The 15,075-nt window shown below is 55.1% G+C and overlaps 6 protein-coding genes and 1 non-coding gene across 7 annotated transcripts; 4 read left to right on the top strand and 3 right to left on the bottom strand.

Moving 5' to 3' along the window:
- The first annotated feature begins 589 nt into the window (after nt 1-589).
- Nucleotides 590-688, top strand: BO82DRAFT_t199. Its single transcript has one exon. It is a non-coding gene; the product is annotated as a tRNA-Gln (tRNA).
- Nucleotides 689-1,501: 813 nt separating this feature from the next.
- Nucleotides 1,502-2,972, top strand: BO82DRAFT_384004 (glycoside hydrolase family 28 protein; the record flags this gene model as incomplete). The annotated part of the gene is made up of 4 exons (XM_025638067.1): nt 1,502-1,789; nt 1,882-2,304; nt 2,379-2,508; nt 2,650-2,972. The coding sequence occupies exons 1-4, from the start codon at nt 1,529-1,531 to the stop codon at nt 2,970-2,972; spliced, it is 1,137 nt and encodes a 378-aa protein (XP_025491198.1). The 5' UTR covers nt 1,502-1,528.
- A 347-nt stretch (nt 2,973-3,319) lies between these two features.
- Nucleotides 3,320-5,065, bottom strand: BO82DRAFT_311704 (putative MFS multidrug transporter; the record flags this gene model as incomplete). The annotated part of the gene is made up of 3 exons (XM_025632416.1): nt 4,731-5,065; nt 4,178-4,672; nt 3,320-4,127 (listed from the first exon to the last, which is right to left on the bottom strand). Coding segments are annotated over exons 1-3 (1,524 nt in total), but the record flags the coding sequence as incomplete, so codon positions are not given.
- A 1,122-nt stretch (nt 5,066-6,187) lies between these two features.
- Nucleotides 6,188-6,718, top strand: BO82DRAFT_354986 (uncharacterized protein). Its single transcript, XM_025635326.1, has 4 exons — nt 6,188-6,299; nt 6,349-6,422; nt 6,473-6,517; nt 6,570-6,718. Exons 1-4 carry the CDS (start codon nt 6,225-6,227, stop codon nt 6,664-6,666), a joined length of 291 nt encoding a protein of 96 aa, XP_025491196.1. The 5' UTR covers nt 6,188-6,224; the 3' UTR covers nt 6,667-6,718.
- A 266-nt stretch (nt 6,719-6,984) lies between these two features.
- Nucleotides 6,985-8,279, top strand: BO82DRAFT_432895 (tyrosinase family protein; the record flags this gene model as incomplete). The annotated part of the gene is made up of 4 exons (XM_025640828.1): nt 6,985-7,082; nt 7,135-7,260; nt 7,320-7,442; nt 7,493-8,279. 4 exons carry the CDS (start codon nt 6,985-6,987, stop codon nt 8,211-8,213), a joined length of 1,068 nt encoding a protein of 355 aa, XP_025491195.1. The 3' UTR covers nt 8,214-8,279.
- Nucleotides 8,280-8,444: 165 nt separating this feature from the next.
- On the bottom strand, nt 8,445-11,204 carry BO82DRAFT_402859 (TPR-like protein; the record flags this gene model as incomplete). The annotated part of the gene is made up of 3 exons (XM_025639349.1): nt 8,445-10,680; nt 10,732-10,882; nt 11,120-11,204. 3 exons carry the CDS (start codon nt 11,202-11,204, stop codon nt 8,445-8,447), a joined length of 2,472 nt encoding a protein of 823 aa, XP_025491194.1.
- A 224-nt stretch (nt 11,205-11,428) lies between these two features.
- On the bottom strand, nt 11,429-13,385 carry BO82DRAFT_311695 (general substrate transporter). Its single transcript, XM_025632415.1, has 5 exons — nt 13,160-13,385; nt 12,848-13,108; nt 12,546-12,794; nt 12,190-12,496; nt 11,429-12,133 (listed from the first exon to the last, which is right to left on the bottom strand). Exons 1-5 carry the CDS (start codon nt 13,358-13,360, stop codon nt 11,553-11,555), a joined length of 1,599 nt encoding a protein of 532 aa, XP_025491193.1. The 5' UTR covers nt 13,361-13,385; the 3' UTR covers nt 11,429-11,552.
- Nucleotides 13,386-15,075: the final 1,690 nt, after the last annotated feature.

Raw genomic sequence — 15,075 nt, 5'->3', positions numbered from 1 at the left:
TCGGGGGTCAAAGACATGAGCTGGTACATTAGCTTCCAGCCTATCCCCTCCCTGCATGCCCGCAACAGTTTGGGCTTGGGACCCGCGGACAAACGACTGGTGATTTTTCTGCTGGTGGCTTTCTTCCCTGATCCGAGCGCTACGGCGCTGGTTCACGGGGCGGCTATGCAGCTTATCGAGGCGATTGAGGGAGTAACCAAGGACGCGGGGGTGTTTCGCCCGTTCAAGTATATGAACTACGCCGATGCAGCCCAGGACGTTATTGGGGGGTATGGGGAGGAGAGTGTGGCTGCGCTGCGGCGGACGAGTCGGAAGTATGATCCCGAGGGGCTGTTTAGACGGGGGTGTTCCGGGGGGATTCAAGCTCTTTGTATAGGCGGAGCTAGATTGCAGCATTAGAGTAATTTTAGGTAGGAGGTTGTATGGCTCGACAAGTTCTCAGCAGTAAATACAATTGGCCTGGTGGCGCGGAAATACATTCTCTCAGAAGGACTGTTGTTTGATGAGCACTGCAGTGTCAATGAACGATGACGCAGGAAAAGACCCCGACTCACATGGATTGTAAAAGTGAGCAGCAGCACCGACTACAGGTTGTGTAGTGTAGTGGTTATCACTTTGGATTTTGACCTCACTTGCCTTCGGGCTCGGAAATATTCCAATAACCCCGGTTCGAACCCGGGCACGACCTTTTTTTTTTCGAGCCGTGTTTGGTTGCGTTAACCCAGGCATACTTCTTGCCGGCGCACTTCTTTTGACTTGAGAGGCGGAATACCCTATCTAAAGGCATCTCATCAATCCCAGCTGAACCATGGGTCAACTCGCATGAAGAGCAACAACTCTGCGGAAATGCCGGATAGTCGACCCCCCAGCCAGGGGCTCCTCTCGCCAAGACCAGCCTGCCAAGACGACTCCCAGACGTGAAGCCAAGAGAAATAAACATCGTCAGCCCTGCAATGTCCGCCGCCCGCGAGTGATTCCGCCAATTAGTGCTCCCTCCGTTGCATATCCCCGCGAACTCTGAACCAGGATTGCGACATGCCCCCCCCTATTTCCCCAGAACACCCGTCTAAGCGAGCTGCACTACGTGGTGTTCGCGCCCTCACACGGGCCGCCCTCCGTCTGGGCTGGAGGTTAGTCGTTTCGCACCTGTAGGGCGAACCAAGCCACCAGCCCCTGGCGAATATCCTTCCGTCGGCGATGTCCCCGGATTCCCTGGTGGCAAGTCAGTCCGAGCGGAGAACCACTGGCATTATGACAGGCTCCTGTTCCAGCATGCGATACTTCGACCTCGTTACGGGGTTGCGACCCCATGTTCTTCAGCAGAATGGTTATTCCACCACTTACGAATGCTTGGGACGCGGGATGGTAGACCCTGCAGGATCGTTCTGCAACATCACCTCTCTGCGCTGTCTATTGTATAGACGCTGCTGGGGGGATAAATACCCCCCCACACACCCTCGAGTAACTACCACCACCAAGACACCACCAAGACAATCCAAGCTTGAACCCTCTTGGCCCAAGTCCAACAATGCAGCTCAGCACCGCGCTCCTTGCCTCGCTCGCCCTCGGGGCGGCGAGCGTCCTCGCCAGCCCGGCCCCCCCGGCCATCACAGCCCCGCCCACGGCCGACGAGATCGCGAAGCGCGCCACGACCTGCACCTTCTCGGGGTCGAACGGGGCCTCATCCGCCAGCAAGTCCAAGACCTCGTGCTCGACGATTGTTCTGTCCAATGTCGCGGTTCCATCGGGTACGACACTGGACCTGACCAAGTTGAACGACGGGACTCATGTAGCTCTCTCCCTGATCCTCCCTTGAACCCTCCCTCCTCGTTCACCTCCATGACTCATTCTCTGAAACCTCCCCTGATGATAAATGAATAGGTCATCTTCTCCGGCGAAACCACCTTCGGCTACAAAGAATGGAGCGGGCCCTTGATCTCCGTCTCCGGGAGCGACCTGACCATCACCGGCGCGAGCGGGCACAGCATCAACGGGGACGGCAGCCGGTGGTGGGACGGTGAGGGCGGCAACGGGGGCAAGACGAAGCCCAAGTTCTTCGCGGCGCACAGCCTGACGAACTCGGTGATCAGCGGGCTGAAAATCGTCAACTCGCCGGTGCAGGTGTTCAGCGTTGCGGGGTCGGATTATCTGACGCTGAAGGATATCACGATCGATAACTCGGACGGCGACGATAACGGCGGGCATAATACCGATGCGTTTGATATCGGGACGAGTACGTATGTGACGATCTCGGGGGCGACCGTGTATAATCAGGATGATTGCGTGGCTGTTAACTCGGGGGAGGTGAGTCGTCCCAGTGGGAGGGGGTTGGCTCGGTTTGGTGATGATGCTAACAGTGTGTGTGTGTCCGGTGATAGAATATCTACTTCTCGGGCGGCTACTGCTCCGGTGGACACGGCCTGTCCATTGGTTCGGTGGGTGGACGCAGCGATAACACGGTCAAGAACGTGACCTTTGTGGATTCGACGATCATCAACTCGGATAATGGTGCGTGAGCCTCAGTTCGGACCCCCTCAACCCGGCCATATTGTCCCCTCATCCCAGTGCCCCTATCCTCACTCCAGTCCCCTTGCCGTCCTCTACAGTCCCCATTCCCACCCCTCAACCCAACCCTAACCAGAAGAAAAGGCGTCCGCATCAAAACCAACATCGACACAACCGGCTCCGTCAGCGACATCACCTACAAGGACATCACGCTGACCTCGATCGCCAAGTACGGGATCGTCGTGCAACAGAACTACGGCGACACGTCGTCGACACCCACGACGGGGGTGCCGATCACGGACTTTGTGCTGGACAACGTGCACGGCTCGGTGGCCAGCTCGGGGACCAACATCCTCATCTCGTGCGGGTCAGGCAGCTGTTCGGATTGGAGCTGGACGGATGTGAGTGTCAGTGGGGGGAAGACGAGTTCCAAGTGTACGAATGTGCCGAGTGGGGTTAGTTGCTAGCCTTTTGCTATTTTTTTTTTTCAGCGTGGGATTGGGATGATGGTGGATGAAATGCGAGGTTAGCACGTGTTGAAGTTGTTGTTGTCGGTAGGGTCGCGTGGGTGGCAACTGGTTTGAAGAGAGATCTACTGCACGATTGGTTTATTCCAGGCATGAGGAGAAGCGTGCGTTGGTTTAAGTACGAGCAATTACTGGCAGGGTACGAAGCTATGTTGCAGCACACCAAGTCGAGTCAATCATAGTCAATGAACAAGCACGCTCTATATACAAATCTACCTATCCCCAACAGCACGCATCCTCTCACCCTCAAACCACCTCCCAGACCCTCGCCTGAAGGCTGGATCAATCCCGCCGATACTTCCCCCCGCGCCAATGCACCCAAACCGTCGGCAAAACACTGACCCCGACAAGCAACGCAACAACCACCCCGGAACTCTCCGCAACACCCACACTGTCAAACAGATCCGTGAACCAAAACGGCCCGATGAACCCCCACGTCGAGCGCACGAAGTTAATAAACACGCCCACACTGCCCGCATCGGCGGGGTACGTGTCCACCGCGTAGGTGATCATAACAGTCGTGACAACCTGGTTGCCGAACGCCGCGATCGCCGTGCCCACCACCGGCACGACCGTCCACTGGCCCTCCTCCGCCTGCGCCGTGCACACCAGGAACACCACCATCCCTGCCATCGTCACCAGGTACCCGACGTAACTCAGCCACAGCCGGTACTCCGGGGCCGGCGGGTGGCCCGTCCGTTTGGCGCGGAGGTTCATCCACGTGTCTGACAGCACACCGCCCAGTTGCTCGCCTAGCAGAGAGCCGATGATGAGTCCCAGAAATTGCAGGCCGAGTTGCTGCGCGTTCAGCCCGAATTTGACCTGCAGCAGTTGCGGGACTTCAACTGAGTTCATTACCGAGCCGAACAGGAAGACCATGGCGTAGGCAACCGAGGCGATCAGGACGGGGATGTTGGTGAAGAGAGTGAGTGGGTGGTAGAACTCCGCGGCCCGGAAGGGGGTCGGGTCGATGCGGTGGAAGAGGGTCAGGTATTCGCGTTTGAAGGTCGAGGTCGTGGACGAGTGCAGGTCGGTGCCGACGTAGCGCGTTTCGGGGCCGAAGGGGAGGTAGAGGATGAATTCGACGGCGTTGGTCTTAGACCTACAGTCAGCCAAGGACGAGTTTGCAGGGTAAGCTCACTTACAATAGCCAGGATCCAGAAAATCCAGCGATATCCTACTCGCTCCGTCACAAACCCGAAAATGAACGGCCCGATCGGCACGCCCAGCGTCACCATCACTGCCCAGATCCCCATGTAGCGGGCGCGTTGGTGGCGGAAGAACATCTCCGTCACGACCGCACTGCCGATCGCCATGGCCGGCGAGATGAAGAAGGCGACCAGGGCGCGGCACGCCGCCATCGAGGCGTAGTCGGGGCTGCGGGCGCAGCCGATGTTGCACACGCAACTCAGAATCAACGATAACAGGAAGATCGGACGGCGGCCGAATCGGTTCGACAGGGGCTTCCACAGCAACGGAGCACCACCCAAAATGGCGATTTGCAGCGAGGTCAGGTAGCTGGTGCGCTGGATGCTCACTCCCAGATCCTCGGAGATCGATTCATACGCCGGGATGATGGCCGCAGCGGTAAACGTGCCCATGCAGGCGTGGAAGGCCACGAGGACCAGGTTCAGGGTTTTCTTCGCATGGTTAGTCCCAGCTTCTACAATACACAAAAGCACCGGGCAAGATGTTTACCTTGAAGGCGGGCCAGTTGTACGGATCCGCTGGATCCATACTGGGCACCGGATCGAGTTCCAGGGTGCCATGGCGCTCAATGAGGTAGGCCTTGTGCGATTCAGACAGCGACTCAACGGCATCGGGGACGTAGGCGGTTTTCTCGGTCGTCTCGAAGTAGTCTGAGTGTGCTTTGCCGGACAAGTCTTCCGGCGAGGAGGTCGACATTTCGATGGATGGCATGATGTGAGGAGGGGATGACAGCTCTCAGCATCTGGGGAAGGGGAGATAAAGAGAATGCCCGAATCCCCTCGACCCCGGACCCTCCCCTTTCCCCTCCCCTCGCCTCCCCACGGGGGCGAATCCACGCCCTTTCGGACCCGCAGCGGACCAAACCCGGGGAGAAACGACAATTAGCCGAGATAAGGACCTCTAGAACGGGCTGGATTGCCCACACGGGGCGACGTGGATCCCCCGGTCCGTGCAGCCCATTGTGATTGCCCAGCAAGCGAGCACCCGGTGGATCGGCGGTAGATAGGAGGCAGCCAACATTGCCGGTCACGCTCGCCTGGGGCTGTCAGGATCGTTATATAATACCGTTCGACGACGCAGCCGAGGTGGTCAGCCGAGCGGCCGAGGATGAGGGAGTTCAACTCCCGAGCCAAACTCCCGGATGGCTGTTTTGGGGCTTAGTCGAGCTGGTCCACGTGCAACCCCGCACGCCGAGCTCAAGACCCAAGCTTCCTTCCCAGGGCCCTTCACATGGTGTTTCGCTGCCTCGAGTCTTTCGACCATGGGCCAGCTACCAGGCTGCCAGCCAAGTTACGGATGGCACAGCTTAGGTAGCTTAATCCAAGCCCTGAGGCTTGACTGTGGCGGGTATTTATCCGCACTGATGAGTCAGTCAGTCCTTTTCCGATGGTTTGGACCGCCACGCGCACCACCTACATCGCATTGCGCAAAAGCTGCGATGCAAGAAAACAAGGTCGAATGCGAGTCACAGAAATCAGAATCTCTGCATCGGAGTTATAAGCACAGTATATAAAGTCGTTTTCTGCGACCCTGAGGATAATGTTTCACCCGTACTTGGACCCTGCCCGACCTCGGCAATTTCAAGGTTGAAACCCCAGATAAGCTAAAACAAGTGAGATCCCGAGTGTCGGGGTCGACCTGCCGTGTTGGATCTCAGATCCGGAACTTCAAATCGCAGGCCAGAAAGTCACCTGACCACATCAGGTATCTGTTCTCTGCTGCTGAGCTCCAACTCAACCCCTCCCTCAGTAGCAAACCATAGAATCTCCGAACTCGTATTCGACCACCACCGTGACGCAGGGTCGCGCTTGGAATGCAGCCCCATCGACGCAAGGGATGTGAGCAAACCATAACAAAGGGCCTACCCTGCCGCCCTCGACAGCTTAAATACTACGTGTCAGATGGTGCGCGCCCGCGACAGTCCACCACCTGCCTCGTTGCTTCCCAAAGAATCAGACCCTGGTGATCTTTCCAATCGCCACCATGCTTGCCATCAAATCCTTGTCCCTGGGGGCGCTGCTCCTCGCGGCGGTGAGCAGCGCTACGGAATGGACCACCGTGAGCCGCGCAGCCACCAACCCTCGACCACACACTGACCAGCGGACAGGTCGGATACGAGACCACAGAGGGTAGTCGGTCTATGCAGGTGCCTTTGAACGACTGCTGGAAGTTCTCGGAAGAGTAAGTGCGATCGATCCTGGACATTCCGAGCAGACATTGACAGGACCCAGGGAGGTCAGCACCGTGTTTTTGTCGCGGCCGTGCCGACTTTTCACGTAAGCTTCCCCCGACCCAGGAGAGCGAGGGAATATGACTGACAGCGACCAGCGCGATCGGCTGCACTGGCCGGAGTTCCATGCTCAACCCAGGCCTACACACCTCCTCCGACCCCATTCCTTTCATCGACAGTATTGAGTGTTACTAGCGGAGAGGAGGATCGATCTGATGTATCATATGCACCATACACCCGTCTAATGGGAATAATTGCCAATAGCCAGGCTTGCTTTTTCTGAACCACAGTGGAATTGTCCCGAGACGCCAAAATGTTTGCTTCTGTCGCATGGGTGAATATGTCTTCTGCGAATCCCCCGGAACGTCCTTCATGCTGTGTACCCAGCATGCAGGGTCCAGAAGTTGAGGTTGCCTGATTTCTGGATCCCGTGGAGTATATAAGGTGCATTTCTTCGTAGTCGTCGCGCAAATTTGTCAACCCGAGCACTGGTGACTCGGCAGTACCGTCAAGATGCGTATCTTCAATACCCTCCTGCTGGCCGCCACCGCCGTGCTGGCAGCACCCCAGTCTCGATGCCATCCAGAGACCGCCCAGGTTCGCCGGGAATGGTACTCTGCTCCGTTCCCAGATTGACTTTTAGCCCTCTCTGACCCTTGCCAGGCAGGAATTGAAACCCCAAGAGCGGACAGACTACATCGACGCTCTGTGGTGTATGCGCAGCCGGCCTTCACGCCTCCCTCGCGATCAGTTCCCGGGTGCGCGGGATCGCATCGATGATTTCGTGATGTGAGATACCTACCAGACCAACAGACCAACAGACCAACAGACCACTGACACCCCGACAGCACGCACATCAACAACACCCTGGTCATCCACAACAACGGGCTCCTCCTCCCATGGCACCGCCACTTCACCTGGCTGTGGGAGCAAGCCATCCGCGAAGAGTGCGGATACGCTGGCGCACAACCGTACGTCCATCCTGTTCACCATCAAACGCCCAAGCTGACCAACGCCGCAGATACTGGGACTGGCCACTCTACACCAACAACAACCTCCTGTCAAGCCCCCTCTTCGACAACTCCCCGACCTCCCTTGGCGGCAACGGCATCTACAACGCCTCGACCGCCGAACACCCCGCGCTCTGCCCCGCCAACCTGGGCGGGTGCCTGCCCCCCGGCGCCGGCGGCGGGTGCGTGAGCTCTGGGCCCTTCGTAAACTGGACCCTGCACCTGGGCCCCTTCACACGCGACTTCGTAAAATCCTACGGGCCCCTGCCGCCCGACCCCTGGCGCTACAACCCCCGATGTCTGAACCGGAACTTCCGGCCCGAGTCGCTGCAGATCCTCAACAACCAGCAGCGCGTGGACATGCTCCTCGCCGCGCCGGACATGGACGCCTTCATGGCCGTGATGGACCCGAGTAACGCGACGCTGATCGGATCGCATGGCGGCGGCCATACGACGGTCGGCGGGGCGATGCTGGACGTCTTCGCCAGTCCGCACGATCCCGCCTTCTTCCTGCACCATGGCATGGTGGATCGGATGTGGACGCTGTGGCAGGAGCGGGATTTCGCGGCGCGGTGGAACGCGCTGAACGGGACGGCGGTAATCTATAACCCTCCCGACGCGCCGTTGGTGACCTTGGATACGTTGATGGATTTTGGGGTCTTGGATCGCCAGAGGAGGATCGGAGAGGTGGTGAATTCGCGGTCGGGGAAGTACTGCTATGCTTATACTTAGACTTACTTTTTGGTGTCCCAAGAGGAGATAAGTGCGGCGTGTTCTTATGTGAATAGAAGCGTGTGTTATGGATATTGCGGTATCGCACCCTGTACACAATGAAATGGTCATGGGAATTCTGTAGCAAAGCTAGTCCTGTTTGACAGGAGAGCTTTCGTCTTAAGCGAGCACCTTTAAGAATAGTAGACAATCACTGTCTTGCATATGTTTAGTTCACACTGTGATCCCGATTCAATGAATTCTGCGCAGCATCTCGGTTTGCCAGCGGACCAGCATCGCATTGAAGGACATAGTTACGGGGTCATCAGCGCCTAAAACACGTGTACTTAACTGCGTGCACTCTGTAAGTAAGTCGAGGGCCTCGGCTTCTTGGTCCAGCTTCTTCAGAGTAATTGCAAGGTCGTGCATGATGGCCAGCGTGTGAGGATTGTGGAGGCCCAGTACTGCATTCCAAGCAGCCAGTACTTGTACCTGCAGTTTTTGGGCTTCCTTCCATCGGCCCTGTTCTCCATACGTGGCTGCGAGGCAGGCGGCACACATTAGCGTGCTTGGGTGCTCGGGGCCTAATTCTCTCTTCAGACCGTCCATGGCTTGAACTTCCCACTCTTCAGCTTCGTCTAGTCGGCCCTGATCTGAATATATTTTTGCCAGCAGGCTCATGCTCAGAAATGTGTTAGGATGGGTAGGACCCAGCACACTTTTGTATGTACTTATTACTTGCAGTATTAGCTCTTCGGCTTCTGTCCGCCGGTCCTGATGCCAGTATGTGTTTGCGAGGTTGTGCATACTGAGCAATGTGTCGGGATGGTTTGGCCCTAATATTCTCTTCAAGCCGTTGAAGACTTGTACGCCCAACTCTTCGGCTTTTCTCAATCGGTTTTGCGCTAGGTAGATCATTGAAAGTCGACCTATGCAATGCAATATCTCAGGATGCTCAGGGCCCGGCGTTGACTTGTGGGCCTTCATGATTTGCAATCCCAGCTCTTCAGCTTCCTTGAATCGAGCTTGGGTCGAGTATGCTGATGCAAGGTGAGACATGGTCTTCAAGGTGTCTGGGTGTTGGCAGCCCAGCACTCGCTTCCGGATGTTCATCACTTGTGCGAAACACAACTCGGCCTTGTGCAGTTCCCCTTTCACTATGCACACCAACCCTATCATTTGCGTGCACTGTAGTGTGATAGGATGCTCTTGGCCTAACAGCTTTGCTGCTGCTCTCTCGGTCTTTACTGCCATATTCACTGCCTCCGCCCAATTCCCCTTGATCGCTGCATACGCGGCTGCCTTGTACATGAGCGCTGCCCAGTTTTGGAAACAGTGTTCTGTGTCTGGCCTTTGTCGCACAGCCATTCGTACATGCGGGAAGAGTACTTGAGATCTTTCCCAATACCCAAACCCTCCTGTTAGGAAGGACTCGTCAAGGATAATGATGAAACGTTCTCTCCAATGTTCAAGCTGCCCATATGCGTCGAGCCACTTGCGTGTGGCGAGTTGCACCAGACGATGCATTTCAAAGACATCTTTATCTGTTATTGAGATGAGAGAATAGTCTCTTAGTGTCATGACATCGTTTTCGAACTGGTCGTCATGGCCGGATGTGCTCTCTTCATCACTTATAGTCACCATATTTGTCTCCCGTGGGCCTACCTGATGAGCATCTTTGTTCTCTTGGATACGAAGCAGAGCTCCAGGAATCCCTTGTCTGTCGAAAAAGCTCATCAGAGACAACTGATCTGCTGCCGAAGGCCTGGCTCGCCGTAGGTGATCGAAAGATATTTGCCAGGTGAGCATGATCGAATTATGCGCTTCTCGGTCTCGACGAAGGTGGCCCCCTTCGTAATCCAAAAGACTCAGCTTCTTGCGATCACTCTTCTGGAACAGTTGCAAATAATGTGACACTGAAAAGCGTGGCAAGCGGTATCTGATGTAGCTTGCGGCTTGTACGATCGCAAGCGGCATATACTCCAGGGCGGCCATAAGCTCATCCACCTCATCTCCAGCACGGTCGTCTTGAACATCAAGCTTCTTCTGAAAGAGCAGTCGCGCATCCGTCTTGTGCATCGGTCCAATTGCGATGATATCCCTCGGCTCGACTATCCGCGCTGCCACCGCTGCACTGCGACTGGTGATGATGATGGATCCATTAGAACTCTGAGGAATATAGTCCAAGAGTGACTTCCCCATTGTACTGCCTGAGTCACCAGGAGCAGCCTTGCTCAGAAACTCATCGTCATCGACGTTGTCCAGAACTAGGATCCATTTCCCTCTTCTCTCTTCGCTAAGCCAGTCCCCAACTATTTGGAAGATATTGGCCTTAGGATCTTTGCGACCGGGGAGTTTGACACGGTCGGCAATTTCCCGGAAGCCTTGCTCGAATCGAGCAGCGTTACTCGTGTGTACCCAGAAGACCCACGTGTTCGGGAAACTCTCGCGGACTTGGTAACAGTATTCGATGGCAAGTTGCGATTTCCTCCGAAAGATCAGTAACGCAGTCAGCCAATTACGGATTATCGTGACCTACCCAACGCCACCGAGACCGACAAGCGCGATTCGAGAAGCAGGAACGGAGCACTTTTCACGGATCTGGTCGAGAAGTGTCCCGCGATCGACGAAGTCTGGATCGCGACGGAACGGAACGGTGGAGAGTGGATGGGGCGGTGTTTCGGGCCGTTCTGTGGAGAGATGCTGTCAGTGGATGCGACGAAAATGAGAAGACAACTGAAACACTGAGTTTAACTCAACTAACAACAGCTGACTAGCGACTGTTGCGGCGATGGCCTTCCGATGATACTTTGGTGATGAGATCAGGAAGAGAGCCAAGAAAGAGGTGGGAGCTGAAAGGAAGCACTGCCTGTGGGCTGCCCTCCGTAAAGGGAGGCGCCACAGACACTGCAGCGTGAGCAACTTACCTGGTGGGACATGAAGCTGGATCGCACCATTGTTGATTCCGACCTGAAAATCAGAATTAAATCCATTGAAGTATATTGAGGACATGATTTGTTTGACCCAGAATGTCACATCACATTGACAGTAGGTGAGATTCGGTTTGCTATTTTGGTAGCCTTCTCCGGCGGCTAGAAAGACTATCAGGTGACGGATGCCTTGGGCATCAGTCTCCGCGTCAGCAAAGCCATACTGTTTGTTTGCTATCAAGCGGTCGTCTCAAAAATCCTGGCTACGAAGAAATCAAATATTCCAGGTTGCAGCATTCCATGCCTGTCAATTGCCTGCTTATGAAGATACGGTGCACGATGCATCAATCAATTAATCAACTATCACATCACTGGTATCACGCGCATATAATCACAAAGCTCTCAAGAATCTGCCGCAGTGCACTCACGCTTACTCGTTCTCGTCGACCCCGATAACAGTCGACTTGAACTTCCGGGCCGGGACCTTGCGGTTAAACAGGATATCGGCTTCACGGTACGTGCGGTGCTTCAGCTCGGGCAAGAAGAAGTAGGCCATGATCCAGCACACGCAGGCAGTGCCACCCCAGACGTAACCGCACTTGCCAGCCAGGTTCCATCCGGTGGTGTTGAGCATCTTGGAGGCCAGGTAGATCATGGGAATTTCTGCCACATAGTAAGCAGCACGACCGACGGCGGTGCTCAGCGCACGAAGGCGGATGGAAGAGGTCTCGGAAATGATAGTGTAGGAGATCGGTCCGAGAGTACCCGCGAAAACGAAAGAGATGAGGATTCCGAGGGAGGCCTGGGCGATGTTGGTCTGATCGTTCTGTTCCACCGAGGCGACGATACCAAGAATAAAAAGCAAAATGATGTTGGTTGCAGTACCCCAGAGGTAGACCGTGCGGCGTCCGAACCAGGCGGTTACAACCCAGGAAAGGCCGTTGGCCACGAATTGAAGGCACGAATTCACCAGGTTCAACTGGAAAGCACGATCCGGCGACATACCGGCCTCTAAGCGGATTGTCAGTCGTCACGTCCTTGGTCTCGGGAGTTGTGGAATTACTTACGCTCGAAGAAAAAGGTTGCTTGGTTGGCAATCAAATTACCTGCGAAATTCTGCCCTGCGTAACAGAAACAGGATATGGCCGTTCTTCGCAGATCAGTACCCTTAAAAAGGTCGAGAAGCGTCGGGTTTCCGCCTTGCTCCTTTTCAATCTTGACGGTACGCTCCATCATGGCCAAAGCCTGGTGGGCCTCCTCTTCCTTCTCCTTCCCGAGGCGCTTGATGGAACGAAGGGCCTCCTCTCTACGTCCACGACGAATCAACCACCAAGGTGACTCGGGGGCAAGGAAAACTAGGATCAGGAGAGGTGTCTAAAAGAGTCAGTTTGGGTTGACGGAACAGAAGCAAGGGTAAACTGACCGGGAACATCCACTGCAGGGCCAGGGGCGCTTTCCAGGCCCACTCATTCTCATACTTGTTGTAGCTGTAGGTAGCACCGGCGACAATAATCGAACCGATGGACCAAGACATCTGCAAAGTCGCGGTACATGCACCTCGAAGAGCGAGGGGCACAACTTCACTGGCATAGGCCGGGGAGTTGGCGATAAAGAAACCCCATGGAACACCTTCCAAAGCTTGACCCACGGTTAGAAGAGTGAGGGAGTTGGCCTAATTGAATTGCGTCAGACGGTAGCTCCGAGAGAGAATATGGAACAACTCACAAAGAAGGAGACGAAGATAGTGGCGTTCATGAGAATCAGGCCTAAAATCGTTGTGTATCGATAACCTATGCGGCTGGTTATGGGGCCGGCTAAAAAGACGCCGACAAATGCGCCACATTGACCAGCCTGGAACAGGGCACTCTGCCACCGAGTCGGGATGACCTTGTCTGCTGATCCCGCCACAGAAACACCAAACTTTTGTTGGAATGCAGTGAGGGCGACAAAGTTACCGTTCAGGAACATGTCGAACGATTCCATGACCTACTTGCATTAGCGGCGATCCGGCATTCATCGACCGAAGATCAAACTCACAATAGTGAAACACATGATGAAAGCCCACAAGCAAGCCCAGGGGTGCGTCTTGGCCGCCTCCCACACGCCCATCTCATGCTCGCGGTTTTCGGCATCGAACGCCTCTCTCATGAAATCAGAGTTCTGCTTGAGCTCGACATGATCAATGTCGACGTGCTCCCCACGGAGCTCATCCTTGGATTTCTCAACATCAGTCGACATACTGCAAGTACGGATAATGGTAAAGTGCCACACGGAAGAAGAGAGAGCCAAGCCGGGAAAAAGGGTAAGTACCGGGTCTTATAGTTTCGGCGCCCTGCACGCCTCCCAGCATGAGGTTGCATTCACAGCCAGGGGAGTTAGTCTGTGTTTGCCCGCCGGGGTTTTGCCAGTTTTTCCGACGTAGGAAACGAGCATCTTGGGTGAGACGACAGGGGAGCGTTACCCGAAGCAGGGCAGGCGCCGAGACAACAGGGTTCGATTGGAGCGGGAGGTGGTTGTGGCGTGCGAAATCCGGTGCTAAGGGGTTGGTGGCGTTTTGACCAACCAGTCGCAAGGGAGAGAGAAATCAAATCAATTTAGGATGGACTGATGCGAGAGCCAGGCGTGAGACTGTGATGGTAACCCCGCGGGGGATTGGCCTTCTGTGGATAAATCTCAATCCGGTTATGCGGGGCCCCAGGGGCCAAACTAGGATAAGCCTGGAACTGTGCGTGCTTGGTTGTTGGGTCATGCTTTGCGGGGATGGAAACTGTGTTCGAGACATTTCACTTCGATTGGTTTAGATCAATCCAGGCAACGTGGTTTGCGGAGAGCCAATTGACTGATAAGAGGTAATTGAGAATCGATAAAAATGTGGAAATGGAGTCCAACCCCAGAAAATCCCGCGTTCTCCGCAGTCTGCACCCCGGTCAGGTGACCTTGGACGGCAGAATCATTATCCAAGCATCGGGTAAGTTAGGCGGTGGACGCATGGCGAAGCTTGAGCGAGATTGCCTCCTCGCTTTGGCTGGTGGAAGATTGAGGCGACAGATTGTGGCTGCGCCTTAGCGGGACTTAGGAATTATCGCACCTATCGATGAAAGCGACTGGGAAAAGACGTTGCAGCCGAGAAGCTTGCTACACATGGTCGCCGCATACGGTCGACCTGATGCATCCGAGCCCGATCAGGATCTACCCATCTCGTGCCCAGTAGCGGTCAGCTTTAATATCCAAGAAGACATTCATTCGTGCTGTACGCCAACAGGTGGAGTGACTCACTTGTGTCTTGTTCCTGCTCTGATGTCAGGCCCGTGATTTAACATGCATAGAGAACTGTAGGTGGTTGCTTGCCATGGTGCAGCTTCGGGTACAGAGCAAGCTGCCTCCGAGCAGGGAAAAAGTAGTACCACCCAAAGAGCTTCCTTGTTCGGCCCAGGTCTTAGCTAAGGCAGCCGAGCTGTTCTCAACCATGGCTCACCCGACAGTGGTCAGGAACCGTTCCTCCAGATTACTTGCTCTCTTTTGAGTGGGCAGCTTAGCTCCTCACTGCACTTAGTAGCCTGGAAGATTACACCACCACCACCTCGGCCATTTGACTCGGCGGGAAATCACCGTTCACCATTGCAGCCTGTTGCCCGCTGTTCATCCTGACCTTCATTACTCGCAACGCAACATCCTTCCGACCAGATGGCGTGGTCTCACTCTCAGAATGAATACGTGCAGATCCCGAACCCTCCATGAGAGTTACAATGCAGAAGATGTCGACAAACAAGACACATCAACGTCGTCCAAGGTCTCAAATGCTAAGGGATCTCAGGCCTGATGGAACAAAGAACTAGAACAGCACTGACAACGCAAGCTACATCCAGTGTCCAAATCTATAATGAACCACTACAGAATGCCACTCCTGTTCGTTATAGCAAGGATCTTGTTATATCAGATAGTCATCCAATCAG

The sequence above is a fragment of the Aspergillus uvarum genome, assembly GCF_003184745.1.
Source record: "Aspergillus uvarum CBS 121591 unplaced genomic scaffold BO82scaffold_32, whole genome shotgun sequence".
In the NCBI taxonomy this organism is placed as follows: domain Eukaryota; kingdom Fungi; phylum Ascomycota; class Eurotiomycetes; order Eurotiales; family Aspergillaceae; genus Aspergillus; species Aspergillus uvarum.
The sequence above is the reverse complement of the archived record's forward strand: the minus strand, read 5'-3'. Positions and strand labels throughout refer to the sequence as shown.

Coding starts and splice junctions, on each gene's coding strand:
- BO82DRAFT_354986 (XM_025635326.1), top strand. CDS start 6,225: ATGCTTGCCATCAAATCCTTGTCCCTGGGGGCGCTGCTCCTCGCGGCG. Junction 6,300..6,348: donor GCGCTACGGAATGGACCACC/GTGAGCCGCGCA, acceptor ACCAGCGGACAG/GTCGGATACGAGACCACAGA. Junction 6,518..6,569: donor CGGCCGTGCCGACTTTTCAC/GTAAGCTTCCCC, acceptor GACAGCGACCAG/CGCGATCGGCTGCACTGGCC.
- BO82DRAFT_311695 (XM_025632415.1), bottom strand. CDS start 13,360: ATGTCGACTGATGTTGAGAAATCCAAGGATGAGCTCCGTGGGGAGCAC. Junction 12,795..12,847: donor CTATCTTCGTCTCCTTCTTT/GTGAGTTGTTCC, acceptor CAATTCAATTAG/GCCAACTCCCTCACTCTTCT. Junction 12,134..12,189: donor AGCAACCTTTTTCTTCGAGC/GTAAGTAATTCC, acceptor CAATCCGCTTAG/AGGCCGGTATGTCGCCGGAT.